Source organism: Fusarium pseudograminearum, chromosome 4, assembly GCF_000303195.2.
Source record: "Fusarium pseudograminearum CS3096 chromosome 4, whole genome shotgun sequence".
Lineage (NCBI taxonomy): Eukaryota > Fungi > Ascomycota > Sordariomycetes > Hypocreales > Nectriaceae > Fusarium > Fusarium pseudograminearum.
In genome coordinates, this window is record NC_031954.1 from 7,399,722 (window position 1) to 7,425,722 (window position 26,001).

The window sequence follows — 26,001 nt, forward strand, 5'->3', positions numbered from 1 at the left end:
CTGGTCGTCACCGACCCAACTACTAATCCAGCGCTTCGCAGCTTATCTATGGGAGAGCGGACGGGATCCCGAGTTCTCTGCGAGCTGTGGTCGTATGTGAAAGAAGAAGCGAGAGTTGAGGGTCATATAGTGAACACTCGTGATATCTCAGAGGCCAGCCTGAGGCTGTTGCATGACTTTTGAAAGCATTAAAATGACAGACAGAACCAACTATTGCAATCCATATCCCAATCTACATAAGATTTCTAATTAAAGGAAAGAACATAGGATTTATCAAATCTAACTGCATATGCAGTAACTCTATACGCCGTCAAGACGCAACTGTCTCGCTGTGGCACTTCAACGGACAGCCGTACCAAAAGGTGACTCTATAACCAAAAAGAGAAATTACACGCATTTACTACAGTTAAAACATAAAAATAGAAACGACGCAGGCCTGATTCGAACAGACGCCTCCGAAGAGAATAGATTTCTAGTCTATCGCGTTAGACCACTCCGCCACTGCGCCTTGTTGTTTCCTGATTGCATGAGAGATTGGCTTTAGCTAATGTACATATAGCCAGATTTCTTCCATCAATGAGATGATATCTTTAGGTCTCATGATTTTCTATGTAATTTTCCAATGTTGAGATGGTCTTCACTGGACATTTATAGTCATGATACGGAAGGCAGTTTGCCTGATGGAACAGTTGAATTAGTACATGGCAGAAGTTAAATCTTCACTTTAACCGGGAAATTATAATTCCTTCACCACGAGTCATTCCTATTTCAATCGCTCTAACTGGTTTCATCATGTTTACTCAACCTCTGAGCTGTGTCCAGTACTCAATCAAAATGGACCGCCTGGCCCCCGAGATCATATCCAACATCATCTCTCACTTCTACACTGAAGGGTGCCGAGATGCAGACCATCGCATCGCCCCTCTAGCACCTCTGGCAGTCTTGTGTCGACATTGGCAACCTCTCATTGAAGCAGAAACGTTCCGGCACCTTCGACTTGATGAAGATGCTTTCCGCTCTACCGGCATACCCCACGAGGTCCTGACACCGAAAAGACTCTCCTACGTCCGCAAGCTAGTGCATGTATTTCCAAGAGCAATGCGGTTCCCAACTCATTTCGACCAATGGTACGCAAACCCGAGCTTCGACTTGGCTCTCACGATTCTGTTTTACACGCTTAGAGTAACACCACTTTACCAGGAACCACTGATTGATCTTGAACTGGTCATCCCTTCAGTTTATACTTATCGTATTACTGATCACGGTGACGAACCTGAGTATGTTGAGCCTATTCGTAAATTGCCAGATCTTCCCGACCTGCCTATGGTTAGGTCTCTCAAGTTTACCAACAACTCTTTCGACCTCGAACCTTCTCCGTGCGCCTTCATGTATATAGCCAGCAAAATGACGCGGCTAAGAGATTTCAATGTTACCTTGTCTTGCTCACAAAGCAGAAAGTCCCTGATACATCAGAGAGTCGGTAAGTGATCATCGACACGATTAACGAATAACATTCTCATAACCCGATGTCTTTTTTAGAACTTGCTAAATCACTCTTCATGTTACCCATGTCTATACAGATCTTCAACTTGACTTACCACCAGCACGATGATCTTCCAGATGGTCTTCTGGTCGTACGCGGTGGAGAAGATATCCTCACGCGCGAGCTGCGTCGATTTACTCAACGAAAAGGTCTACAGCACTTTTTCTTTAATGGTTGCGTAGAACCCTCTATATTCTGGCCACCAGACTCGGATACATCTGACCCTCGGCACTGGCCAACCCTCAAGTCTTTGATTATAGACATGCGCCGTGTACAAGAGCTTGCCTGCCTCCGCACCGGAGAACCTTTCAAGAAGGCAAAACGTAAAAAGAATTGGGATCGGGTCTACGCTAAAGGGGGGTTGATGAATGAGTTTTACCGAGCAATTGCGAAATGCACAGCTTGCATGCCTAGCGCGGAAATCAACGACATCGATTTTAACGACCAGTGGGGTAGATCTCTTAAGTTTTACACGGTCCTTCCTGAGCGGTATCCATGCCTCTTTATTAATGGGAAACCGGGCTTTGAGATTGAGAAAGAAACTGTGATCGAATGGCGCAAGGCAGTTGAGGTTCATAATTTGGTGTTTAAGGTTCATCTTGACGATGTAAATGACCAAGACCATGCGCGTAACGCATTTGAACCTGAAGAAATTGATGAATGAGCGAGGATACAGAAAGATAATAAGGAAAGGCTAGAAGTTAATGACACTTTAGGAAAAGGGTTGGAAGCTGATGATACTCTAGGGGAAGAGCCAGATGTTGATATTCTAGTGGGTAGCAGAAAAGTTGGCATCTTAAGTCTTAGGCCATAAAAATAAGTAGTCTAAGAAGCTTAGTTTAAGTAGCCTAAGGTGCCCTAAGAATTTTATCTCTTATGCTCCCAATCGGTCAATTTTTCTGGTACCCTGAGGATATCCTAGTGAGAGGGCCTATTACTGGAGAGGACATCGTTGCGGCACTGTTGGATTGCAATAAAAGGGATATTTTACCCTGAGCATTGTGGCTATCAATTTTGTTAAACAAATATAAGAAAATGAAAATAAAAACAAAAATACGATATTCTCTTCTCATATCTTATATCCAAGCTTTTGTTTTTGTCTCGTGCCTTTGGAACTTTATGTTGAATTAATCGAGGTGAGTCTAGGGTGAGAGATTCGGCGAAAACAGCCGAGGATCAACCACTGTGAGCAGCCCCACAGTACCCGCAACCCGCAAAGTCTTTAAAATCTGCGCGGGTCGCATTCCTTCTCTTTTTCTTTTCTTTTCTCCTTATGACCTCTCCATTTCAAATAAATGTGAGTATTTACCACCAACGCAAACGAATCCTCAAAGACAATTGCTAACCTCTACCTTCCAGATGATGAGAACCGCGTGCTTAATATGATGTAGTGACTCCTCTCCGGACCTCGAAACCCTCTGCCTCTCGGGGCAGCTTAAGCGGTTTCGAGGCGAGGAGAGGTTGGCACCATGAAATGGGCGTTCGACACACCGACCTTGTTTATCATCGGACGCGTTGAAAAAAAGCTCTGACTTATGAAGAATGGAAAGGGATTCTTGTTCGCTGCAGTTGGGGAAACCTGGCAGCAGAAATTGAACTCTTGAAAGGTAAGTAAGTTTGACGGGGAACTGGGGGAGCGAGTTTCAAGTGAGACCGCTGTATTTATTTATCTAAAGAATTAATCTAAAGAATTGATTACTGTTGCAATTTTCATTAAAGAACCATGCCCATTTTTGAGTCAGTGATTGCCTTTTGCCTAAGTTCAGTTCGTACCGCCCGAGATGAAAGGACTTTTCGTGATACGTGAAGAAGCGACCAGTGCGCCGCAAGCAACCAAACGTGTGTGCAAACAGCATGCAGGTGGATGGACATTTCATGCTTATGTGCGTACGAGCTCCAATAGAGGAAAAAGAAACTTTCAGTCCCCAGATTTTGATCCATCATGGACATCACCATCTCCCTCAGTGGAGCTCGTTTGGCGCATCAGGTCCCTTTGAAATGAAGAATCCGCGGTGACGACATCCGTAGTGTCCCCTGGAATTTAGCGATAGCGTCCGCCAATATCGGAGTCGAGTACGCTTCCGGAGGCCAAGAGTTTGGGGGATACAGTGAGCTGCCTCTTGGTTACTCCTCGGCCTCAAGTACCTCCTTATCAGCCACCTCCACTTTGTCCTACAACCACCAAACCACAGCCCAACCTGCCTGACGACCTACCTAACACACGCCCCCTCCCCTTGTCCTGCCACGCCCCAGAATCGTCCACGTCCCCCGGGCGCGGATACGGACACACATCTCTCTCGGTCAATCTCTCTTTCTTCAAGTCCCTCTCTTGCGCTGGTGACTTGACTTGACTTGAGCAACTCGATATTACTCGACACGACACCATACGGCGATATCTTCAGCACTGCAATCATTATCGCGGCTTCCATTGTCCCGGAGCATCGGCATCGCTCCATAGCATCATTATCTGTTACAGTCCCCCGTCACTCATTGCAACGCCCGTCGTCCCAACTTTTGTCCCTCTCCCCCGACAACAGTAAGCTCGCTACGGCTCCATTGAGCTTATATTGCAGACAACATGTCGAGCTCCTTCGAAAAGTCCGTCAAGGGCGCAACAAAGATCAAGGTACGTGTGCCTCTTGGCGGCGCGCTTAAGTTACCAAGAGTTTAGCAACGATATATGAGCCCAATCATTTTGAGCATTCCCATACCTTTGCTGACTCTTGACCGCTACAGAATGCTCCTCCAAAGACGAAATACATCGAGCACATCCTTATTGCTACCCATTCCGGCGAAGCTGGCGTCGCTGAGGTCTTTCGCGCACTCACATACCGACTTCGCGATTCAACATGGACTATCGTCTTCAAAAGTCTCATCACGGTGCATCTAATGATACGAGAGGGATCTCCTGACGTGACACTTGCATTTCTCTCCACACACCGCAATGTATTGGCAATAAGCAGCTTTACAGATGGTACGTTCCGGACCAGACATGACATGGGGTAGCAATTGACACATTGGCAGCACAAATCCAAGGACGAAATATTCGACATTATGCTCACTACTTAGCCGAGCGAGCCCGCGCATACGAAAAGACAAAGACTGATTGGGTACGCGCTTCCGAGACAAGACTTGAGAAGCTTTCAGTCGAGAAGGGCTTATTACGAGAGACGGAGATTGTGCAACATCAACTCGAAGCCTTGTTAAAATGCGACGTAAGCAACCCGGCTGTACGCCTGATTGCTGCTCGAATTCGGCACTAACAAATCCCAGGTGATGGAGAACGAGCCTGAGAACGAAATCACTATAACTGTTTTCAGACTGCTTGTCTTGGATCTTTTGGCGCTATTCCAAGTTCTTAACCAAGGCCTGATTAGTATTCTTGGTTGGTTTCCTTGCCCCTCCCCCTCCTGTCTCAGCCTGCCGCTTTGGCTAACATTCCAATTCCATAGGTAACTTCTTCGAAATGTCAAAGGTGGATGCCGAGCGTGCTATGGCCATTTATCGAAAGTTCACTAAGCAGACCGATTATGTCGTTCAATACCTCGGCGTAGCGCGACAGCACGAACACCACACCAGAGTCGAGGTCCCCAAGCTCAAGCACGCTCCTGTTAACCTCGGCCGCCAGCTGGAAGAATACCTCCATGACCCCGATTTCGAAGTCCACCGTAGGCAGTACCTGGCCGAGCAGGACGTCAAGAAGATTGGCGGTGGTTCAAGTTCGAAGCAAGGAGGCCTTAGCAAGAAGAAGAGCAGCGATTTCCCGGCACCAGCATCCAACAACCCCTTCCCCAAAGTTGGAAGCCCCTCGACTGGCAACAACGCGCCCGAATCCAAGCCTCAAGCCAACAAGGGTCCTGATCCGGATCTGATCGACTTTTTCGACTCGATCGAACAGAACCAGACGACCATGAACGTAAACCCTCAACAACCTCAACCGCAAGCTTTCCAGCAACAGGCAACTGGCATGCCATTCCAACAGAACGGCTTTGCCGCGCAGCCTACTGGTTTTGCGTCCAACTCATTTCAACAGCCGCAGCAAACCGGCGCATTCATGCAACCGCAACCCCAAATTCAACTTCAACCAGACTTTACCGGAGCCGGCTTCGGAGGCTTCACTCCTCAGCCGCAGGGTTTCCAGCCAAACTCTCTCAGTCCAATTCCCCAAGACTCAATGGCCAACTTCCCCAACGCTGCTCCTCAAGTACAACAGCCTACTCCGACTGGACAGCCCCAAGGACTTCAACCTATGCAGACAGGAAGCACCAATCCTTTCCGCCAATCTATGCTCATGGCTCAGCAGTCAGGCCTGCCATCATCCGCTACAACACCAAATGTTAACCGCCAGTCTACAAACCCATTCGCCCGATCATCACCACAACAGAATACTTCTCCTTTCTCTCAAAATTCGAACTCTGCCTTCCAAGCACCACCGCCACAACAGCCGCAACAGCAAGCCGCTCCTCTGCAGGCTGCACCAACCGGCACGAACCCTTTCGCTCGCAACTCGATGCTACCGCCGGCAACCCAGGAGCAACGACCACAGACAGCCGGTGCTGCCCTGGCTCCCCAGGCTACTGGCACCACCAACCCCTTCCGACAAGGCGCCTTTGTCAACCACAGCACCGGCCAGGGCTGGCAAGCTAACCAGCAACCGATTGGAGGTGGCCTCGATCAAATCCCAACAGTACCTGTATTCCCGCGCCCAGCAAACCAAGTCCCGTGGCAGCAATAGACCAGTACAGGTTTCAACACACTCTTCTAGCTTTTTTATCCAAATATCCGCATTGCGTTTCTTAACGCACTCTTTGTTTCCATTTCTTGGCTGTACATCCTCCCTTTCAACATAGTAAGCGAGGCGTTTTTCGGGGGATGAGATCGAAAAGACTATTACAAAGCGATAAGGACGATTTAAATAATAGGCATACTCAGGGGGAACACATTAGTATCCTCATGAAACATTGCCATTCGATCCTCTCCTGGTGATTTTCTCTTTTGGATTAGTATAGTAGCAGTCATAAAAACATTATTCTCATGATATTAACTTGTGATATTCGTGTCTGGGCATTTATATTGTGTCTAGACCAATTCATGGTATAGTCTATTACCCTTGTTGAAACCATCTCTATTGAGATCCGTGATATGCGTTGCATATTTTCCCGAACTCCTTGAAACGCCATAGCTATGCCCATATAAATAATAATGAAAACAGAGGTTTAAAAGGGATCGTCAACGTCCATTTTACCACCTGTTTCACCTGTCGCAGCAGCCTCTTTTGCTGCCGCTGTAGAAACACTCTTCTCAACCTTTTCCTCATCCACAAACACTCCCAGTCCTGAAAACGCCTCGAACAGAGCCCTTGTGAGAAACTCATCAGGACTATATCCACCAGCCTTGAACGCCTCCTTTGTCCTTGTGATCTCGACCCAGTCATTAGAGTACGTCGCTAGTTTCTCAGGCGCAAGGTCGATACGGTCCGGCATCACGCGCACGCCACCGTAGGGATCGTATGGTTTGTTATCCACCACAGGACCTTTCTTCTCGCGCAGTCCACGGATCGAAAGTCCGCTTCCGACGCCGGCTGCTCCGAACGCGGCGTCGCGTTTGTTCTGGCCTCTTTTCTTGAGCATGATCTTGTCCATCGTCTCTGCCGCACGACCTGTTTCCGCGCTCTGTAGCGAGTCGAGCATCTCTTCACGGAAGCGCTTCGCGTTGACCTTTTCTTCCAGTTCCTCTTGTCGTTCGAGCATACGGCGTTGGCGCGCCTCTGCTTCCTCTGCTGCGATGCGGCGTTGGCGAGCATCGTCTGATTCGCGTGCTAATCGTCTGTTGCGTTCGATATCGGCTTTGTGCTTTGCTTCCCATTCCGAGAGTTGCGCCTCTGCTTTCCGCTTTTGTTCGTCGGTGCCGTAAACAAGATCGCTGGTAAGACACTCGACCATCTCGAGGTACTCATTAAAATCATCCAACGTCTCAAACTCCTCCTCCGTCCTGTTAAATACAGCCGCGACTCGTCTCCGGATATCGACCTCTCGCTCGACGGTCAAGTCCGCAAAAAAGGCCGTCTTGAAGCCGCGCAGACGCAGCGTCTTGTGGCATCCCGCGTAGGGACATTGGTTGGGCCCGTCTTTGAAGATGCGCTCGACACAGGTTTTGCACATGCGGTGGTAGCATTCCGGGTTGATGCGAAACTCCATGTCGCGGTTGAAATAACGGGTTGTCTTGCAGACGGGACATGTCTCGTCCTGGTCGGGCGGTGGAGGCGCGCTGAGATCTGTGGCGTGGCGTATTGAGACGCCTGCGCGAGACATTTTGGCTGATTGGAATGATGTGAGGGATAAAAAAACAGAAAGATGCCTTTGTTGAAAGATGGAGGTTGATAATCAACGGGTGGTTACTATGTTCAAGGTTGGTTCTGCACGGCTGAAGCTACAGGGATAAGAGGCTTGACGGGCACTACCCCATTGGTCAAAGCTTTGGGAGAGATGGTCCCACTCTTAGTCTGCCCCTCCATGATTGTCAGCCTTCTCATACTTACCCAACAGCTTCCATCGACTTCTCTCATGACATATCACCAAAACTGCACAAACCATCACAATGACTGATAAGGGTACATTATAATTCCCTCTGGAGATTGATTCTCTTATATATGAGGAATCCTTCATATACTAACTCATGACAGAACCTACACCCGCCGAGACCGCTGCCGCTACGGCCAAGGAGGCCGAGGAGCAGGCTGCTCTTCCCTACAAGTGGACTCAGACCATCTCTGAGCTCAACGCCACCTTTGACGTGCCCGGAAACCTCAAGTCGAGGGATCTCGTCATTACTATCAAGAAGATGAGCCTACAGGCGGGTATCAAGGGCCAGGATCCAATCATCCAGGTATATACACACAACTCTCAGGTCTGTAAATCCGACTAACCACCCCAGGGCGATCTTCCTCACGCCGTCCACGTTGACGACTCCACCTGGACTCTCAGCACCAACTCAGATGGCACCAAGACCGTCGAGATTCACCTCGACAAGGTCAACAAGATGGAATGGTGGCCTCACGTTGTCACTTCTGCTCCTAAGATCGACGTGACCAAGATCCAGCCCGACAACTCCAAGCTGTCCGATCTCGACGGCGAGACCCGCGGCATGGTTGAAAAGATGATGTTCGACCAGCAGCAGAAGGAGAAGGGCCTTCCCAGCTCAGACGAGCAGAAGAAGGCGGATATTCTCAAGAAGTTCCAGGAGCAGCATCCCGAGATGGACTTTAGCAAGGCCAAGATTCAGTGAGCGGAGCAAGAACACAAAAGAGAAGTATTGTATGCCTGGAGTTATATAAAAAAAGACGTTTCGTTTCGTTGCTGTCGTGGTATTTTATCATCTGCCATTTGTTTCTAGCGCAACCGCTGCGCGTTCAAGAAAAGCATTGAAGTTTTTTACTTGTTGAAGCATTCCGCCTGCGGAGCTCGATGAGCTGGCTTCATCGGTTATGCGTGCCACAAGAAGTTCGAGATTAGCCAGATCGGCCTTTTTCTCTTGGGCGCGCGAAAGTTCAGGGGCGTCTCGTCCCCTTTCAACCGCCATGTCTATATCGTGCATTATAGTTGAGGTATCGAGTCGGTACTGTACATGTTAGAAAGGCTCGATAAAACGGTTTCAATAGGAACTTACTTTTGACTCTTTGGTATCCTCTTCATGTTTGATACGCACAGCATCCATTTTTAAAGCGACTTGTTCCCTTTCTGCTTTTAGGCGTAATATCTCTTCTCGTAATGAGAGTTTCTCGCGCTGCACGATTTTGACTCGTTTTCTAAGAGTGTGCAAGTCATTCAGATGGATCGCCTAGCTTGTTAGCTTGCATCGCCAATCCAGGTGCCGAGTATCTTACCTGTTGAAGTAATCGAGACGTGAGCTCTTCTTTATAAGCCTCGAGTGCCAATATCTTTATCCGGCATTCTTTCTTCTTCTCCTTTTCTTCCGTGCTGCCCAGCGTATCGTAGAGCTTTGCAACCACCCCATCAATAACTTCGAAACAGAGATGTGAAAAAACATCCACCACTGTTTCGCCATTCATTATGAACGGTACATCCCCTGCCAGTTGATCCTCCTCGCCATCATCTTCGCCATACTTTTTAACATTGACGAAGCGTTGTACTGTGATCTCGATAGCAGAGCCATCACTAATCCGTCGGGCTTTTTCGGCTTGCTTCGTCCTGCGCACCTGTTTCGGGAGCGGTTTTGGCCCTGTTCTCGACTTTGTACTGGGTTTTGGTTTGGCTGCTGGTTGCTTCTGTGTCGCTAGACTTGTTGATGATTGTCCACGCCGTCGCTTCGATGCTGGTTCCTCTTCAACCTGTTCTTCGAGTTCTGCTTCGGGCGATTGAGATTGTAGACTTCTTCGGGGACGTTTTTTGCCAATGGTTTTGGCTGCCTCAACTGCACTGATTGCCTCTGCAACAGCTTCCTCCTCTTCCTGCGTATTCCCTTCCTCCTCCTCAGGTTCCTCAGGTTCCTCGAGCTCCTCCTCAGCTGGTTCCATTGTAATATCGGCTGGCTCCTCCTCGATTTGGTTGTCTTCCGAAAGCTCGTCATCTGCGGGAGCTTGATCCGGTCGTTCTGGCTCAAGCTCTTCTGCATCCTGGCTCACTTCTGTAGCTCTCGAAGCTCGTCCTTGGGATATTCTCGATCGGGACATCGAATGACCTCTACTTCGGCGCAATTTGCTGACCAGTGGTGAAGAGGATGCCGGTACATCGTCTTCTTCTGCAAGTGTAGTATGTAATCGAGTAATCGATGATAAAGTGTCGATCGGTATGTTCTGCGGCGCATCGGGACTTGGGTCATTTTCCTCTGTTCTACCACTCGACGGTCGGGCACCCGGTGATGTAGAGGCATTCTCATTCGGTAGGACTGGTAGTTCGATCTCTGCTTCGTTCTCCTCTGGCGCTTCAATGGATTGCTCTGGACTAGGCAATTCGGGCTCTGCCTCCGATTCCGGTTCGACTTCTGTTTCCTCCGCATCATCGATCTGTTCTTCGACTTCAACTACCTCTGCTGGATTATCCTGCGCGTCCGATTCCTTAGATGTGTCGGGCAATTCGTAGGGATCATCCGATCGTATTCTCGGCGACCGTCTTCGCGCGCTTCCCTGCGCCGACACCGATGGTGGAGCCTCATTATCTAATCTTCTTCTCTTAGCAGAAGTATTCGCTGATGAGGTTGGCGGCGCGGGTTTGGGAGCGGCGGGTGTCGAGCTGGCTATGTTAAGGCCTGCAAGATCGAGGTTGAAGTCGAGATTGAAGGATTCGTCCTGGATATTCGTGCGCCTGCGGTCGCATTAGCGAAGATTATCGATATTTTGAACTGATTAGCCGTACTGGGCACCTCGAAGACGTTGCTGTAGCCGCTCATCGCGGCCCTGCTGGCCTGTCGATTGTATTAGCAAGTCTGTCGCATGTTTATTTGTGGCTATTTGAGACATGCCTGTGGCCATGGCGGAAAAGGGTTGTGGTCAGTATTTATCAAGGCATCAATTCTACCCAGATCGGTGGTGTCCAGGTTCAATAAGAGGTTGTGGTGTTGCGATTGGACTTTTTGGGGGGTGATGTTGATGAAGTAATGTTTAGGATGCTGATAGCGCGTGGGGGAGACGCGTTCTAGAGTCGCGGGGCACTCGCATTAAATTAAAGATGTCTCGACAAGCAGCCAAGCTATTAAATTATCTCGTCTCGATAGACCCCTTGTTACTTTTTTTTATGTATGAAACCAATTCAATCATTAATTGTATATGGCTATATTCACTGCCTTCCTGTTCAATCGTGGCTAAGATAAATTCCACTTTAGATGATCTGCTACTGAGAGTAAATAAACCAGTATTATACCATGATTTTGTCGCTAAATCCATTTCTATCTTCCAGTCTATATCGCTATTATGCCATACACCCTACTCCATGCATCGCAAAGCAAACTCCCTCAGTTAACGGGAATCCATTGCATCCTCTGTGTGTCGAATCGATATCTGGTTCCAAGTTAGCAAAGGGCATGGCACAAGTTGATCCTTTCTATACATACCCATTATACTCTGTATTTGCAACTGCCGCAAGGCCATATTCCGAAGTAAGCATCTCCTCATACCGATAAGGGATCTTGGCGGGAACACCCTCAAAGGTAGTATCGAGAAGAGGGAAAATGTACTTATCCTATACACAATGGTCAGGATAAAGGCCATCGAATTTGTCAAAAGGTCTTACCTTGAACTCGTGATCGTGCTTGTCGTACATGACGCCCTCACCCATTTTGTGGCCAGGGTCATATCTTGCTGCTGTAATGTCAATGAACAGTCCAGTCTGCATATCAACCCAACGAGCATCAATGACATTCATCCAATCGTCTCTCCCACGATGCTTAAAGGCAGGATTTATCTCAAGCTGGAAGAAACAACCACCCGGACACCCGTCGTACTGGTAGTAGTAGATGGTCATGTTGTAGTAGGTAGAAAGGAGATACATGTCGGCTTCAGTCACCGAGACATCAGCATCCAAGTCCCATGGCATGACCTGGTTATTTAGTTAGAGTATTTCAGTTTTAGCCATTGAGTTTCTCACCTTCTTTCCCCACCACCAACCAAGTAGGGAGCCATGCATCAGCCATGTTTGGACACCTAGATCTCGAAATGTAGCTAGATATGTTTGCATGAGGACCTTGATGCGTGCATTTTGAGCAGCTGGCTCCAGAGCCTCGTCGAAATACTTGAGATCATAGTGCTGGTGTTCTCTTGGCACTCTTGTAAGTATATGAAAGTGATATAAGAGGAGTGATACTCACGAAGGTTCCCCTAGAAATTGTTAACAAAACTCAATTCCTCTAGTTTTTATCTCCTCATGTCTAGCGAAACTTACGAAAGTATTTCGGTGGGAGGGCAGCTCTTGATCTTAACGGGAATTTACCATCGATCCGTTCAAGGACGTTGGGAATAGTTAGAGCAGTGGCACAGACAACCCAGAGTGCGGCGCAAAAGGCCGGTAACCTCATGGCGAATTGACTGATGCCTGGTCTAGTTAGTACGCGCCGTCAGGAATATAGATCGTGAGGTGACGTGGACTGGATTGACGATGTTTCGGCTGGATTTGCAGGGGCTGGCTGGCTGGGCAAGGGGTTTGAGTGTAAAAGTCAAATGACGGTGACATTCAACTGCCGCGAATTAACTGATTAAGCCGTTGACAGCCCCAAAGTTCAAAGTTTAGGGCGATATAGATGATGAAAGAAAGTAATAACTTGGGTTCGTTGTTGGACAGGAGAAAAGTTGAGTTTCGACGGCAGTTTCAGCGATTCATTCACCAAACATTGATTCAATTGGTGGTCCGCTACAGCGCAGTGCGACCCCTGACCTCGCCATACTTGTTAACTCTAGACCGTTGTCACCAATGGAAATGTCGGGTTCATCAGCAAACTTGGAGGCATGATATTGACCCGATCTTATAAACTTATATACCACACTACCTACTAATCTAGGTAACAAATATTGTACTGCAGTTCCCTTCAGGCACGCATTCAATGTCTGAGGCGCAGCTGACCGGAAATGGAAACCGCCGTGGCTGAAATGCTCCAGAAAGGTTGAAGTTCCCGTCAGGTTCAAGTGCCCGCTTGACCAGGGGACCAGGCTCCAAGGGAACCTACTGACGCAAGCTCCAGGCCCCCAGACATAAAGTTCCCCAGTCAGACAAGCCAATACTCCACCTTCTCCTCCGCCTCCCGTACGTATCGCATCACCAACAAGCTAGACTAGCTGAGTCTGAGAGCTGCCTAAGCTACCCCTACTTACTACTCGACAACTTGTCTTTATCAACTTTCCTTCCACCTCTTAATCATTCCATCACCCTAACTGCTCTCCAACTCCCAAACTTGCCACGGGCAGGTCAACTTACCATACGAATTCCTTCCCTTCCCTTGATAGCTCACGCTTGAGCAACCCGCCCTGACAATGGGCGCGTGGAACGTACGCACACACTCCAAGATGCAACCATGATGGGACATCTCCAAACTGACAATCACTATCTAGCTCTTCCGTGTTCTGGGCGACTTGTCCCACGCCCTCTCGAAATGCATCCTCATCTTCGCCATCCACCGCAACCGCAGCGCCGAGGGTGTCTCCCTCATCACGCAGGTCCTGTACGCTCTCGTCTTCTGCACCCGCTATCTCGACCTGTTTAGAGAGAGTGTGCCGTGGAACATTGTGTTCAAGATCTTTTACATCCTCTCGTCGATCTATATTCTGGCTATCATGCAATGGATCTACCCTCGTTCCCGCGAGCGTGAGGTCTCTTGGAAGATTGGCGCTGTCATTCTTGGCGGCTCCTTCATCCTGTCGCCAATCGTCATGCTCATCTTTGAGAGAGGCGAACACCGAGGTTTCCAGACCGTAGGTTAAACTTGTTCCGAATAACGAAACCACTACTAACGTCTTTCCAGTGGATGTGGGTGTTTTCCCAGATTCTCGAATCCGTCTGCGTCCTCCCTCAACTCCTCCTCCTGAGACAGACGACCGTCCCCACCGTCATCGACTCCTTCTACCTCGTCGCTCTCGGCTCCTACCGCGCGCTCTACTGTCTCAACTGGTTCATCCGCGAATTCGAAATGCACGGCCGAGGACCCAACATCATCTCCGTCATCTTTGGCGTCATCCAGACTGCTCTCTACGTCGACTTTGCCTGGGTTTACTATACTCGCCAGCGCGTCAAGCTCCGTGGTGGCGGCATCGTTGACGCTGATGACATGAGCCGCAGCTGGCTTCTCCGTCGCATCTTTGGCAAGCGCTTCGTTCACGACGAAGAGGATGACGAGGAGAACGGTCCTGGCGGCTTTGACGACGAGCAGGGTGGCAACAGGCGCGGGGCTCGTCCCAAGTGGGGAGCTCGTGGTATTTCAGTCAGCGCAGATGATGGTGTTCTCGAGCAGGAACGACACAACCGCGACCAGGACGAGTTTGGTGGCCCAGTTGATCCCGATGCCAAGATGCAGGACCCCGATGAGCTTGCGCGAGCGCTGGACGATGATGACGATGAGAACACACCCCTGCGACCTGGTCAAACAGAAGGCCAACCCAGCGGTCTCCAGGGCGGCGAGGGCTGGCGCGACTAAGCTTATCATAAGCTCAAGCCGGAGCCATTTCCCCGCATGATTTTACAGGAACAACTCGAACGGAGTATCACGGATTGTTTACTTGGGCTGTCTTGGAAGGTATAACCCGATTTGTCATTTTTGGTGAAACGTTGAATGCGATGGATGCACAGAACTGTTAGAAGAGAAGAGATGGAGGAAACGGTCGGTGCACGAACATGATTTTGGGTTTAAATTATGTATCATAGCGAATTATTTAACGGCAGAACTGCTAGTGGGTAGCAGTAACAATGACCTTTAAGATTTATTATGGTACTTTTGGCAGTTATACGCGAATCTGACTTTGTCCTTTCACTCTACAGCTAAGATTCATAAGCTTTAGGATAAATAAATAAATAACCTAAAACCATAGTCGAAATGGAATAACTGACTTATTATTTTAGTCTATTATGCCTCGCGCGATCAACTTGTATGATGTCCTGAGGACCGGTAGTCAATAAAGTCAATCCAATCACTCTGTCACATTAAACGATCACAATCGGCATTCGGATCAAAGAAGGGGTGATGTGTGGATATCATTCAGGCAGACCTTGCCCATGAGCTTTCCATGCGCTCAAACAAACATTCCCATACACAATCGTCACCAGGTCCATAACAACTCCTCCCATCATTTGGCGCCATCTGACAAGGTCGGCATTTGCCTCGCCAGTCCTATCTTTTGCAACTCCATCAGCAGCATCCTCGCCGCGATAAACTCCTAAAACAAACAAATAAAGCTAGACAAAAACGAACGAAGTAAGAAATCATATATAGTAAAACATAAAGTGTTGAAGCCTTAGGGTATTTCCTTTTCTTTAGACGAAGCGCCTCTCAAACTCGGCAAATAGCTTTGGGCTAATCTCGTCGCTGCTCATGCCTTCAATCTCGATCAGAACGCCCTTTTGAGCATAGTGGTTCAAGACAGGCTCGCTGGTCTCTTGGAACTTCTTGTATCGGGCGCGGTAGACTTCCTCAGAGTCATCAGGGCGCTGGATCAAGGGTTCGCCGGTGATGTCATCCATGCCGTGGATCTTGGGCGCATTGAAGCTGGTGTTGTAGACACGACCGGAAGGTTCGTGGACCCAACGTCCGAGAATGCGCTCCAGGATGACGGACACGGGTGTCTTGAGTGAGACCACCAAGTTAATGGGGATAAGTTTGTCAAGGGGCCCGGCCTGGGATGCTGTTCGAGGGAAACCGTCGAGGATGAAAGAAGCTGAGGGGTCGTTGGAGGAGTCAGATGGTCTGTGCCCGTCGAGGAAAGGTGCGTTGATGAAAGATTCGACACCGGCGTTGCTGCTGAAAGAATGCTCGAGTGCTGTTGCCTCGGACGAAAGGGTCATAACGTTAGGAGGGCCATTCTTAGCAAGCCAGCCACGAGTATAAAATTCGTTGGAAATAAGTCGTAGGATTAAATCGTCAGCCACGAGGCCGCCAGACTTCATGGTGTTCTCGACCTTGATGCCTGTGGAAATAAATGGTCAGCGTCATGACAAATATGGAGGGGTTCTGGAGGTTAAACTAACCGAGTGGTGTCCTATCCTTGACATTTCGACGAAGAAGATCACCGGTACTGATTTGATTGAGTTGAGGGAAGCGCGAGAGCAAGCGCTCGCTCTGTGTTCCTTTGCCAACACCAGGGGCACCAAAGAGGATGACTCGAGCGGCCTTGTTCAGGTTCATTCTAGGCGACCTGTAACGATGAGGCCGTTGCGAGGTGTAAAAAAGCAATTGAGAAGCTAGCTTGTCGTGAAAGCTATGCTTCGAGGCAATTGATGCGCGATTAATATAGTTGCGGTTGAGCGGTTATGTATCCAAAAAAAAAATGTCGCTGCACGATTTAACGTTCTTGTTGAGGTCAATGGTACGATAGTTCGGCGCTGGCGCGGGGAGTTGTTGAGCCACAAAAAGTGAGGTCGAGAATGATTACGCAGGTGGTGGTTGTTATGGCGGGGAGAAGGGATAAATAGTAGATGAAAGACGCAGTCGATAGGCTCGTACAGGATTATATGACAAAAAGAGCAAAGGATAAAGAGTAAGAAGAGGAGAGTCGAGGATGTGTTGGAAGGTTGGAAGTGGGGGGCCTTAAGATAGGGCGGCAGAAAGCGCAGAAGATGGTGTTGGTGTTGAGAGTTTGAGGTGCAAGGGTGGTACTTGATGCGTCACTGATATTTGGTGTTGAGAGAAGTACCGAGCGATGTAAGCCAGCGTTGAGATGGTTGTGGGACCGTGCGAGGCAGGAACGGTCGTCAGGGTGGGCACGGTAGTTTCTACCGTGGCTTGCCGCCTGCCTTGGCTTGACTTGACCTTGTAGGTATTCCATTCAGTCTGGACAAGTCTAGATTTGAGATGCAATGCATGAGAGTATCACAATAATCTTTGTACGACAGATGACGGATGACAGATGACAGACACTCTGTGGTCTACGTACTCTTCAACCGGGACATTTCGGAGGCCGGGAAATGTGTCGGAGTATTGGTGGTGACAACAACTCGAACAAACCGAATCGGTGCATTTTGCCTTAAGTCCGGATTAGTTATCCCATTGAGGGACCGGAAGAAATGAATGGATGAATTGTGTCGTTTCATTTCAGGGTATGATTTGGTCGATCTGGGGAAACAGTGCAGCTTGTTCTTGGCATCTGCATCATAGTGTATCATTTTCAGTCACTAATCAATCTCGTTCACCCTGGTATTTGGTTTATTAGTCACGGTTGTTTTATTCATTGCTTGCTTTGGAATCCAGACAGATTGCGATGGTCGACCTAGTCATTGGAAGAGGGTGTGGTATAATAAACTTGGTCAACGGCATTACAAGACTTGTAGCAGCACGTGTAGCAATTACTAACCAATCATCAAACAGTGTGTCAGATTTCGATTTCCAAGCACCCCGGATTTCCCCAAACCAAACCCATGGCTGGCCTGAGATTGACATTGACACTGACACTTTAAGCGGCTTCGCTTGCCTCGGTACAGACGAAACCGTGCAAGCATCGTCGTATTCGGCATAGGGTAGGACAGTGGGCACGGTTAATAGAGCCGTACTTTGTCATGACGTGATTTTGTCAATTATTTTGCGATTTGTTCTATTTGTTTGGATGGTAATCTAAATGTATGTGAGGAGACACTGCAGTACTATTGTATTGTTCTTGTCGTGGTTGTTGTTTATTGTCAAACTTCTTCCTGGAACGTATGATTCTTATTGTTTGTATCATTTATCATGGCATCTCTACATTGGCATACTCCAGTCGAGGAGTAGTGGAGAAAGTCAATCTAAAGCCAAATAAATAAGGTCAAGATTTAGTTTAACGTAATAATTTCGTCTCATATTCTTCTGCTGCTAGTCTCTAACGGTGTGAGGTCTGGTTCTGCCGTTGTCAATTGTGGCCGTCATGCTTTGACACAATCCTGTACAGTAGTCAATCAGTTGTAATTTGGCCAAACAGCAGTAAGAGATTCATCGCATTGAGCAAATGTGCACAAGATGTGCATTCACAAGCTTGAGGCACAATTTGCTGTACAAATCTGGCACTGTTTGACACTGCTTGACGCTGCTTTCCCCGTCTTCCAGGCAACACAAACAAAACATACTCATCTTTCACCACTAGATTTCCGGCCGACTGCTGTCTGTGTGAAACAAAAACTTCCAGTCATTCACACGCTTGGTCTAACAGAAAACGCAATATTGCCTGCCTGAGAAGAAAAATAATTTGTCTACTCTGTCATCTCAGACCTGCTCTTGGGCTATTTATCCATCGTCTGACACCCCAAGCTTTTCGTCTTTCTTCCATCCTCTCTACACTCTTTTTCTTTTTCTCTTTCTCTTTCTCTTTCTCATTTCTTGCATATATTTTATATACTGAAAAGACCTCTCGTGTGGCGAGACTACACCAGCGCTGAGAGCATCCAAGGTATTCTCAGTTGACAGCTCCCACCACCTTCTCTGGCCCAAGACCCTTGTGGGTGAGAGGCATCCTCCAATAATAGAGGAGGAAGATCCGGGTGAACAAACCCAAGCCTATGGGACATCCAATACTCACTAGGATGGTGGACAAACCCCGAATCTGGGACGTTTCTTTGTTTCTTTGTAAGTACGTTCGAAGATGGGAGAACACTGCTAACGACCATCTCGCAGATCAGAAAACAACGCACCACTACCCCATTCTACTACTACCAACTTCATGAGCATGGCTGCACAGCATCAGATATTCGCCGAACTAAGGTCTTGAAGACCTCTGTTGGAATCAGATCTGCCACTCAGCGCTCCCACTCGTCTGGCGCAGAGGAGGAACCCGCAAGGTGGACAAAGCACACTTGCGTCGACAGCCAAGAAGGACAAGATCGTCAAGAGGATCCAACAAGACCTGATCAATATCCTAGACAGCGTCCACCAACAGGCTGGAGAGCAACTTTAGAATCCTGGCAAGCATAGTCACTGGGGATCTATGGACAATGCTCCACCAGATCCTGGACCATGGTTGTACCAGAGACGACGCCATCCAGGCTACTGCTCTCCTCAAGGTACACATCCGCCGACGCATACTTCGATATGTATTCTATATGGAGCCCGAGAAGGAATAACCTCAAGGTATGATGATTGAATGCCCCGAATAAGAATATTGTTAACACTTCAACAGGATGAGGCTGCTGAGGTACCCGCCGACAGGCCAAGACGCAGCCGAAGAATGACTACTACGGCCAAAACATCCCCGATGTAGCTCATGGCCTAATGTTTGGGGATGACGTCTCGGAACAGAGATGATGCCTACAACATTAGGGACCCTGAAAGCCGGACCTACCATTCTATCTGGTATGCTTGCTGAAGACAGGCACACCACTGGACAACAAGTGGGATGACAGCTATCCAGGAAGTCGATACCCAAAGACATGGCTTCTGTCTATCTCCTAGACCAACCTTCGGACCGGCCTGGCCAGACGAAGCCAGTGTTCGTATGTGAGGTCAGGGCCGAGGATTGTCTTATTGAGGCACACAAGATCAGAGTTCGCGACACCAAGAGCGCAATGACCAGTGCATGCGACGATGGTTATACTCTGGACAATGATGTATTTCTCACAGAGGACTACGCGATGGAAATCTCTTGAGTTGCCTTTCACCTGCGGGTCTTATCCACATTCCGCGCCGACACTTTGCGTCGGATGCGTCGTTTCCTTCTCCTGGTACTTCAGTCTTTGCCGATTCAGAGTCCACATTTTGGCTGAACCCTTCGACTTTCGCCTGCTTCTTTGCTTTTCTTCATGGTACTGGACAACCACTGCTTGCTGCCTTCGGCGGCCACAGAGTGCCATCCAACAAGAGTTTCCGACACTTCACCCAAGACAGTTCGTATGTTTGTCTTAGATCAGACTTCTTAGGCTGTTCATTTTTATATCCCAAGACGTACGAGGCTAACGTTCTTACTAGTCGGAGCAGGACGAGAACTGGCCCTCTCCTCGGCCCGCCGCTTTCCACCTGCCTCCTACCCACCACCCATTTGTATCTGATTGTGGATGAAAGCGTGTACTTCTTGTTCTTTATCGTAGTTGCGATAAAGAACAACTGCGATAAAGAACAAGTACCGCACAGAGCCACAAAGCGAGTACAATGGGCGGCCGGTGGAAAGCAGCGGGCCGAGACGCTCGCACTATGCGTGCGTCCGCCCCAAGGTATGATGATTTTGCAACGCGAGTGGGAATATCGCTAACATTTGACAAAGATTGTACTATGGATGCCTGATGGCGTTTGGTCAGGCTGACGCATGTTTCCAGTGCTATTCCTGTGTGGATAGCTTGTTCCCTCTCCTTGCTGGGAAGGCCGTCGATGTGCTCCCACTGAGCCGCTCGCAAGCTCGGTGTTTTGGAGCAGGAGGTCCTTTGCGGCAAGACAAACCTTTCGAGTAGCGGCACACTTGAGAAGTTTCTAGCCAGCTACATCGCCTTTGATCACTCAAGGCGTTCAGATCAAGTACATCCGCCATGTTGTCAAAGCCGGGTTCGACAAAGCGTTCAACATGAAATCCATCGAGACCCGACTACATTGGTGGTGGGCGAACGCATACTCGGCATGTCGCTGGATCCTGAGTTCAATTGCCTTGTTGCTCCCTTGGATCGTTATGCTCTCAGAGTCAAGCAAGATACGTCTTTTATGGAACACGGTAAACCTTTGACAACAAGGGAGCACAGGTTCAGACACCCATCCCACCAGCCGACGCCTCGCTGAGATGGTCGACAATCTCTGAATCAGATACTTTTTGCTCTTCATTCCTGAATCAGAGACACCTCATTATTCACCTCCGAATCAGAGCAATCTAGTCAAGGTTCTGAGCTACGTTTGTGGGGACCGGCTTGTGCAAGATGCCCAGCCTGTGCAAGACGGCCGCGATGAAGAATCCAACGACTCTCCTACAGTCAGAGGTGACAATGAGTCGCCTGACGCCTGGATCGATATACCTGAGGGAGACGAGGACTTGTACGGCCATGGACAGGATGTGTCTCCACCTCTAGCTCATGCAGCTCCAGCTCATGAAGCTTCAGTAGACGCCAACCATCATCAAGCATCAATGCCTAGCATCCAAGGGATGTTCCAAGGCGATGCCATGTGGCAACAAGGGTTACGAAGAATCTTGAGGACCTTGTGTCAAAACTATCCTCGTGCTATATCGTCCGCAAAACAACAGCGAACTACCATGGATAGCCACACAGAGATTGAGTATACTACTGGTCCAATGGGCGACTTCGAAACCGTCTCATACAACGACAGAGAAGAAACCATCAGTGCCCCCGACAAATGCGATGACAGCGATAGTGCAGTATGCCGCACGAAGAAGTATATAGCCCCGGTCTGCTTTTTCCTATTAGACCTGCAAGTCTTTAAAAGGCGTTCGCATAGCCTAGCTTTTCCCTAATCAACACATCTTTCCCTTCTCTCAAGAGCCTATATATTATGAAACCTTTGGCCGCTTCCAATTGGAAACAAGCTGCACTCAAAGACCTTCGTCGAGTGATCCGAAGGCAATTTTCGCGGCCGAATTTGAGCCACTCAAAGAGGCTCCCTTCAGCAACACGACGATTGAGGAATTCACTATATTTATATATAGCCCTGGATCGGGAAGCTCAGATAAATCGTGGAACATGGTCAACATGAACAACCAGCTGCATGACTGGTGGCCATGGGCCTTCTTCGACTTGGAATGTTTAGTCAGTTTCGACAAGGCATGGAACATGATCAAATTGAACAACCAACTTCACTCATGGTGGGCTAGAGCCGTCTTCGACCTGGAATGCTTAGGCAGTTCCGATAATTACTGGAACATGGTCTACATGAATGACCAGCTTCATTCATGGTGGCCACGAGCATTATTTGGCCTGAGATACCTATGCGTCCGGCCACCTGAGTTACAGAATCTGGATGCTGAGACATCAGAAGATCAACAAGTTGTGGTACAGATCTAGTTTAACTGGCTGGAACTCCGATGAGAGCAAGTCCAGACGACGAAGTGGCCTTTAGCAACAGCATGAAAGCGATGGCTAAAAGGTAGACTCAACATGAGGAGACAAACAACCCTGCCTAAATTCCTTGCGATCGCATTTCTTTCCACCGCGAGTTTCAGCATCACGTCGAAGGAGATAGAAGAAGTCGCCTGAGACTTTTGAGTGCTGTAGCGGGTGCAGCGGTGGTGTTATGTGTTGGTGATAACGCAGGTTTTCGGTCGTGTTATCTGGCGTGGGCGCCAAATCAAGATTTTTCAAAGTCTGGACTTTTGAGATCGATTTCCGCGTGTCCTAGGGCTGGTGCTGCTAAAGCAGCTAAGAAACGCCAGAGAGAAGAGGAATCCCCTGAAGTAACCGTCGAAATCCACAAGGACAAACGACAGTTGCGTCCTGGTTATAGGGGGCGCGATCGTGAATCACAGACTCGATCCTTAGGGTTTGCAAAATTCCCATTTTGCTGTACAAGTTCGCTGGTGTCCAGGTGCACCAGATAACTTCCCATGCCCTGTCCGCTGCACCCGCTACAGTGAGAATTACCGCAGCTCTTGACACGATGAGTGAATCTCGTCTGAGGGTATTTCTTGATGCGAGCTTGACCGGAACTCCGCTGCAACTCATCCAACCATGGTTCTTCCGCCCAAACGCTTGTCCTCTTGGTTTATTTTCACGTGGCAAACAAAAACGATGTCTGGGATGCTGGACGCATCCCGTCGCCGGAACCATGATGCACGACACAGTGTTTGAAAGCGAGCTGAACGAAGATGTCTACCTATATGGCGCAGAGAGCGACGACACACAGATGAGCGCCAGTCAGGCGATGTCACCATCTCCTTCTCCAGCTCCATGAAAGACTTAGCTATAAACAGTCTCCGTCTTTCTAAGCAGCCCTTTACCGAGGAGAAGCTTAAGGACGCAACCCCAAAACAAATCCTCCAACGAATGCTCACCGCGATTTGGTCCTGATGCGAGTCATGGTTGCAAATCGCATCCCATTCCAGCGTGTGTATCTTTGGAACTCAGGCGAAGAAGAGAAGACCCTCAGAGCGTAGTCTTATGCCATGAACTCTCTGAAGTACCCTCCTTCTGCCAAGCCCCATGTGCCTTCTGAGCAAAGTCAAGAGGCATACAAGTACCTGCTCAATTTTGATCGAAGTAACACACCGGCAATCAATCTCTTGGAAGAACTTCATGGCGTTGGCAATGTTGTCATCAACAAGGCTGGACCCCCGCGGCGCCGCTCGCATGAAGACCTGTAGAGAAGACTGTTAGGCAGTCCCTCTTACGTCAGGACATGTCTTCTCAATTGTCATGGAAGAATGCGATGCACTTAATTGCCAAAGAATGCTAGATCTTCAATGGCACTTAATCCAGATCGGGGCAATGAGTGGTGACCTCGAATGAACAATACAAACCGGAAGTTCATGGTCCGCATGTAACGCCATGGAATACGTTGAGGTTGGACTCATCGTCGGTGACGACCCGGAAAAGCACACCCTCAAGAGCAAGTCAAAGCCAAAGGGGAAGGGGAGGCAGACCGACAATATCGTCTTTCGTCGGGACAAGAACGCCATGCGCGGTTTTATTCTCATCAAGGATACAGAAAGACCATGGACGAGCCAACACTAGTGATTCCTATCTGCCACTACGCGCCCAAGGCATTTGTTATCACAGGTGACATCGCCCAGAAGCCTCCTCACCTGACCATGGAGCATGATCTCGGCCCTGGAAAGATTTCAACCAATCCGTTTGTACTTCACCTTTTTCGATTTGATGCCGAGCCCACCTTACTGGCGACCAGATCATTTCTACAACGCAATGATTCGGAGAATGTCCGCCCACGGGACATGCAGTAGATGATAGTAATCTCTATCTTGGTCCTGAAGTCATACCACGAAGTCTCCAAGTTCAACGCTTCTCTGTCGGATGGGTGTCTGATGGGATTCGCATGTCGGCATCTGATCTCTATTGGCTTTGAGAAAATCGGAAACCAGATATCCCTTGCCAAGCACGTCCATAACTATTTGGATAGAGCATTATGGGCATTCAAGCCTTACTATTACGAAAACGGCGAGATATGGAACTATGTGATATTCTACTGGTTCCCGGATATATTCAGCCAGAACCAGGCAAAGAAGGTGAGAATCTGAACGAATCGAATCAGTGGGACAACTATGTTAGCAACATGATCAACGCTACGAAGGAGTCCCATCGTCGTCGGTTCCCAGCCCCGCGACCCAATTCCGGCATCGCCAGGTCATGGACCCCGATGGGGAATGGCCAACACTGCAAGGTATAAGGATGAGATACCATCAGTTGCAAGCCCCCCGAAGAAGCCATGTGGAGGGTAGTCAAGTACCAAGACCAAAAGGATCTTATCAACTCTGGCAAGTGTTGCTATGACGAAAAGATCGACTTGGAACTGTACGACCAAACGTTCATCTCGACCTTGAGCGCCAAGCACTATACCGCAAGGTAAGGAGACATGATTGCATTGCACAAGGAGTATCTGCTGATGCGATCTGCAGGGCAAAGTCGGAGCCTACAGCTATCAACCATGCCGAACACGATCCTGCCCTCCGAGGGCAACGACACACTCTACTTTGTCGCATTCAGCAGCGCAAAATGTGCACTGGCCCAGCCTGGTCAGCACCTCTTTGACGAGCTGGCCGAGTTGGAGAAGGAATGGTGGTTCTATATCAGCCGCCCAGCAAACCGAGCTATTGAGTCAGTCGGTGATCAGTATGGGGCGCTCCTCAAGCACCCAAGCATTGATGAGGCAGAAGCTCAGCTCCTCAACGTCAAAATCCATTTCAACTGGATGGAGTGCAGCGAAGGCAAAGCCGCCGAAGAAATGAGTTCAAATGACATTGTCGCCGATATGGCCGAAAGGCAAATTGCTGGCTTGGGAATGCTACTGGTATCACCATCACTATTCTCAATCATGCGATTACTTCCACTTCTGGCCTGACCCAGCAATGTCTGGCGGAAGTGTCGAGACTCAGGTTGATCGCAGAGTTTAGTAGTACACATTCCACTGCCGAAATAGTTGACATGATGCCTGCCCTTCAATCTTACCCGATCAACCCTCGTTCATTACATCGTCTACAGAGCTTCCACTCTGAGGGTTGGTCTCTCTTCTTGCGGCTTTTCCCCAATTACACACCGCCTCTCTCCGAACCCTATTGCCAATAGGTTATGAGACCCTATTTGCTTTCAATTGCGAATTAGCTGCTCTCAAAGACCTTCATTACACAGTTACAGTGCAAGGTTCTCGGCCAAATTCGAGCTACTTTTCATTTTGCAAAGATCTGTCACTTGTGCAAGTTTTCGTCCCGGGATTCGAATCCTTGACTATTCGTTTTGCACCACTTGTATCGTCTATAGATACACGCACGCCTTGCACTCACAGTACGTTCATGGGAACAAGACTCATTACTTCTACACAATAGACAATCTGTCTTTTGCGAGGCTTGTCGTGCAGGATGCTTTTGACCCACCAAGACAATGTTGACAGTAAAGAGGGTTTCTAAACCGAAGGAAACCTGGTGGCTTTTGCAAGACACATCCATACATGGTTCGATAGGGGTGTATGGTCCCTCAAGGCCAAGACTAGAGACGACAACAGCCGTAAAAACAAGGCCGTTTTTTATTGGTTACCAGACGGTTTTAACAACAAGGAACTATTCCCAAAAACGGTTGAGTTGGATGATGAAGAATACAACTCTGTCCGTCTGATTTAGGCTGCCCTAGAGCGTGCCCGTCGATCGCACTTTCTGCCTCACGCTCCCCTCAAAGGGTTTACGGATACTGGAAGCGCCAGCA

The 26,001-nt window shown here is 48.7% G+C and overlaps 11 protein-coding genes across 11 annotated transcripts, besides 2 other annotated features; 7 read left to right on the forward strand and 4 right to left on the reverse strand.

The window, feature by feature from the left end:
• Nucleotides 1-3: 3 nt before the first annotated feature.
• Nucleotides 4-98: a repeat region.
• Nucleotides 99-834: 736 nt separating this feature from the next.
• FPSE_06840 (uncharacterized protein) lies at nucleotides 835-2,207 on the forward strand (the record flags this gene model as incomplete). The annotated part of the gene is made up of 2 exons (XM_009259958.1): nucleotides 835-1,480; nucleotides 1,540-2,207. 2 exons carry the CDS (start codon nucleotides 835-837, stop codon nucleotides 2,205-2,207), a joined length of 1,314 nt encoding a protein of 437 aa, XP_009258233.1.
• Nucleotides 2,208-4,121: 1,914 nt separating this feature from the next.
• Nucleotides 4,122-6,278, forward strand: FPSE_06839 (uncharacterized protein; the record flags this gene model as incomplete). Its single annotated transcript, XM_009259957.1, has 5 exons — nucleotides 4,122-4,169; nucleotides 4,280-4,517; nucleotides 4,568-4,758; nucleotides 4,817-4,928; nucleotides 4,996-6,278. 5 exons carry the CDS (start codon nucleotides 4,122-4,124, stop codon nucleotides 6,276-6,278), a joined length of 1,872 nt encoding a protein of 623 aa, XP_009258232.1.
• A 481-nt stretch (nucleotides 6,279-6,759) lies between these two features.
• FPSE_06838 (uncharacterized protein) lies at nucleotides 6,760-7,854 on the reverse strand (the record flags this gene model as incomplete). Its single annotated transcript, XM_009259956.1, has 1 exon — nucleotides 6,760-7,854. One exon carries the CDS (start codon nucleotides 7,852-7,854, stop codon nucleotides 6,760-6,762), a length of 1,095 nt encoding a protein of 364 aa, XP_009258231.1.
• A 286-nt stretch (nucleotides 7,855-8,140) lies between these two features.
• Nucleotides 8,141-8,827, forward strand: FPSE_06837 (uncharacterized protein; the record flags this gene model as incomplete). Its single annotated transcript, XM_009259955.1, has 3 exons — nucleotides 8,141-8,153; nucleotides 8,226-8,428; nucleotides 8,477-8,827. The coding sequence occupies 3 exons, from the start codon at nucleotides 8,141-8,143 to the stop codon at nucleotides 8,825-8,827; spliced, it is 567 nt and encodes a 188-aa protein (XP_009258230.1).
• An 87-nt stretch (nucleotides 8,828-8,914) lies between these two features.
• FPSE_06836 (uncharacterized protein) lies at nucleotides 8,915-11,030 on the reverse strand (the record flags this gene model as incomplete). The annotated part of the gene is made up of 4 exons (XM_009259954.1): nucleotides 8,915-9,160; nucleotides 9,209-9,379; nucleotides 9,426-10,863; nucleotides 10,915-11,030. The coding sequence occupies 4 exons, from the start codon at nucleotides 11,028-11,030 to the stop codon at nucleotides 8,915-8,917; spliced, it is 1,971 nt and encodes a 656-aa protein (XP_009258229.1).
• Nucleotides 11,031-11,509: 479 nt separating this feature from the next.
• On the reverse strand, nucleotides 11,510-12,568 carry FPSE_06835 (uncharacterized protein; the record flags this gene model as incomplete). The annotated part of the gene is made up of 6 exons (XM_009259953.1): nucleotides 11,510-11,555; nucleotides 11,609-11,736; nucleotides 11,788-12,093; nucleotides 12,142-12,310; nucleotides 12,362-12,371; nucleotides 12,436-12,568. The coding sequence occupies 6 exons, from the start codon at nucleotides 12,566-12,568 to the stop codon at nucleotides 11,510-11,512; spliced, it is 792 nt and encodes a 263-aa protein (XP_009258228.1).
• Nucleotides 12,569-13,517: 949 nt separating this feature from the next.
• Nucleotides 13,518-14,674, forward strand: FPSE_06834 (uncharacterized protein; the record flags this gene model as incomplete). The annotated part of the gene is made up of 3 exons (XM_009259952.1): nucleotides 13,518-13,532; nucleotides 13,596-13,955; nucleotides 14,006-14,674. The coding sequence occupies 3 exons, from the start codon at nucleotides 13,518-13,520 to the stop codon at nucleotides 14,672-14,674; spliced, it is 1,044 nt and encodes a 347-aa protein (XP_009258227.1).
• Nucleotides 14,675-15,507: 833 nt separating this feature from the next.
• FPSE_06833 (uncharacterized protein) lies at nucleotides 15,508-16,375 on the reverse strand (the record flags this gene model as incomplete). The annotated part of the gene is made up of 2 exons (XM_009259951.1): nucleotides 15,508-16,157; nucleotides 16,219-16,375. 2 exons carry the CDS (start codon nucleotides 16,373-16,375, stop codon nucleotides 15,508-15,510), a joined length of 807 nt encoding a protein of 268 aa, XP_009258226.1.
• A 2,088-nt stretch (nucleotides 16,376-18,463) lies between these two features.
• Nucleotides 18,464-18,526: a repeat region.
• Nucleotides 18,527-19,578: 1,052 nt separating this feature from the next.
• FPSE_06832 (uncharacterized protein) lies at nucleotides 19,579-22,140 on the forward strand (the record flags this gene model as incomplete). The annotated part of the gene is made up of 6 exons (XM_009259950.1): nucleotides 19,579-19,735; nucleotides 19,771-20,035; nucleotides 20,114-20,355; nucleotides 20,641-20,843; nucleotides 20,991-21,514; nucleotides 21,786-22,140. The coding sequence occupies 6 exons, from the start codon at nucleotides 19,579-19,581 to the stop codon at nucleotides 22,138-22,140; spliced, it is 1,746 nt and encodes a 581-aa protein (XP_009258225.1).
• A 1,646-nt stretch (nucleotides 22,141-23,786) lies between these two features.
• Nucleotides 23,787-24,326, forward strand: FPSE_06831 (uncharacterized protein; the record flags this gene model as incomplete). The annotated part of the gene is made up of 2 exons (XM_009259949.1): nucleotides 23,787-24,008; nucleotides 24,063-24,326. The coding sequence occupies 2 exons, from the start codon at nucleotides 23,787-23,789 to the stop codon at nucleotides 24,324-24,326; spliced, it is 486 nt and encodes a 161-aa protein (XP_009258224.1).
• A 407-nt stretch (nucleotides 24,327-24,733) lies between these two features.
• On the forward strand, nucleotides 24,734-25,147 carry FPSE_06830 (uncharacterized protein; the record flags this gene model as incomplete). The annotated part of the gene is made up of 1 exon (XM_009259948.1): nucleotides 24,734-25,147. The coding sequence occupies one exon, from the start codon at nucleotides 24,734-24,736 to the stop codon at nucleotides 25,145-25,147; it is 414 nt and encodes a 137-aa protein (XP_009258223.1).
• Nucleotides 25,148-26,001: the final 854 nt, after the last annotated feature.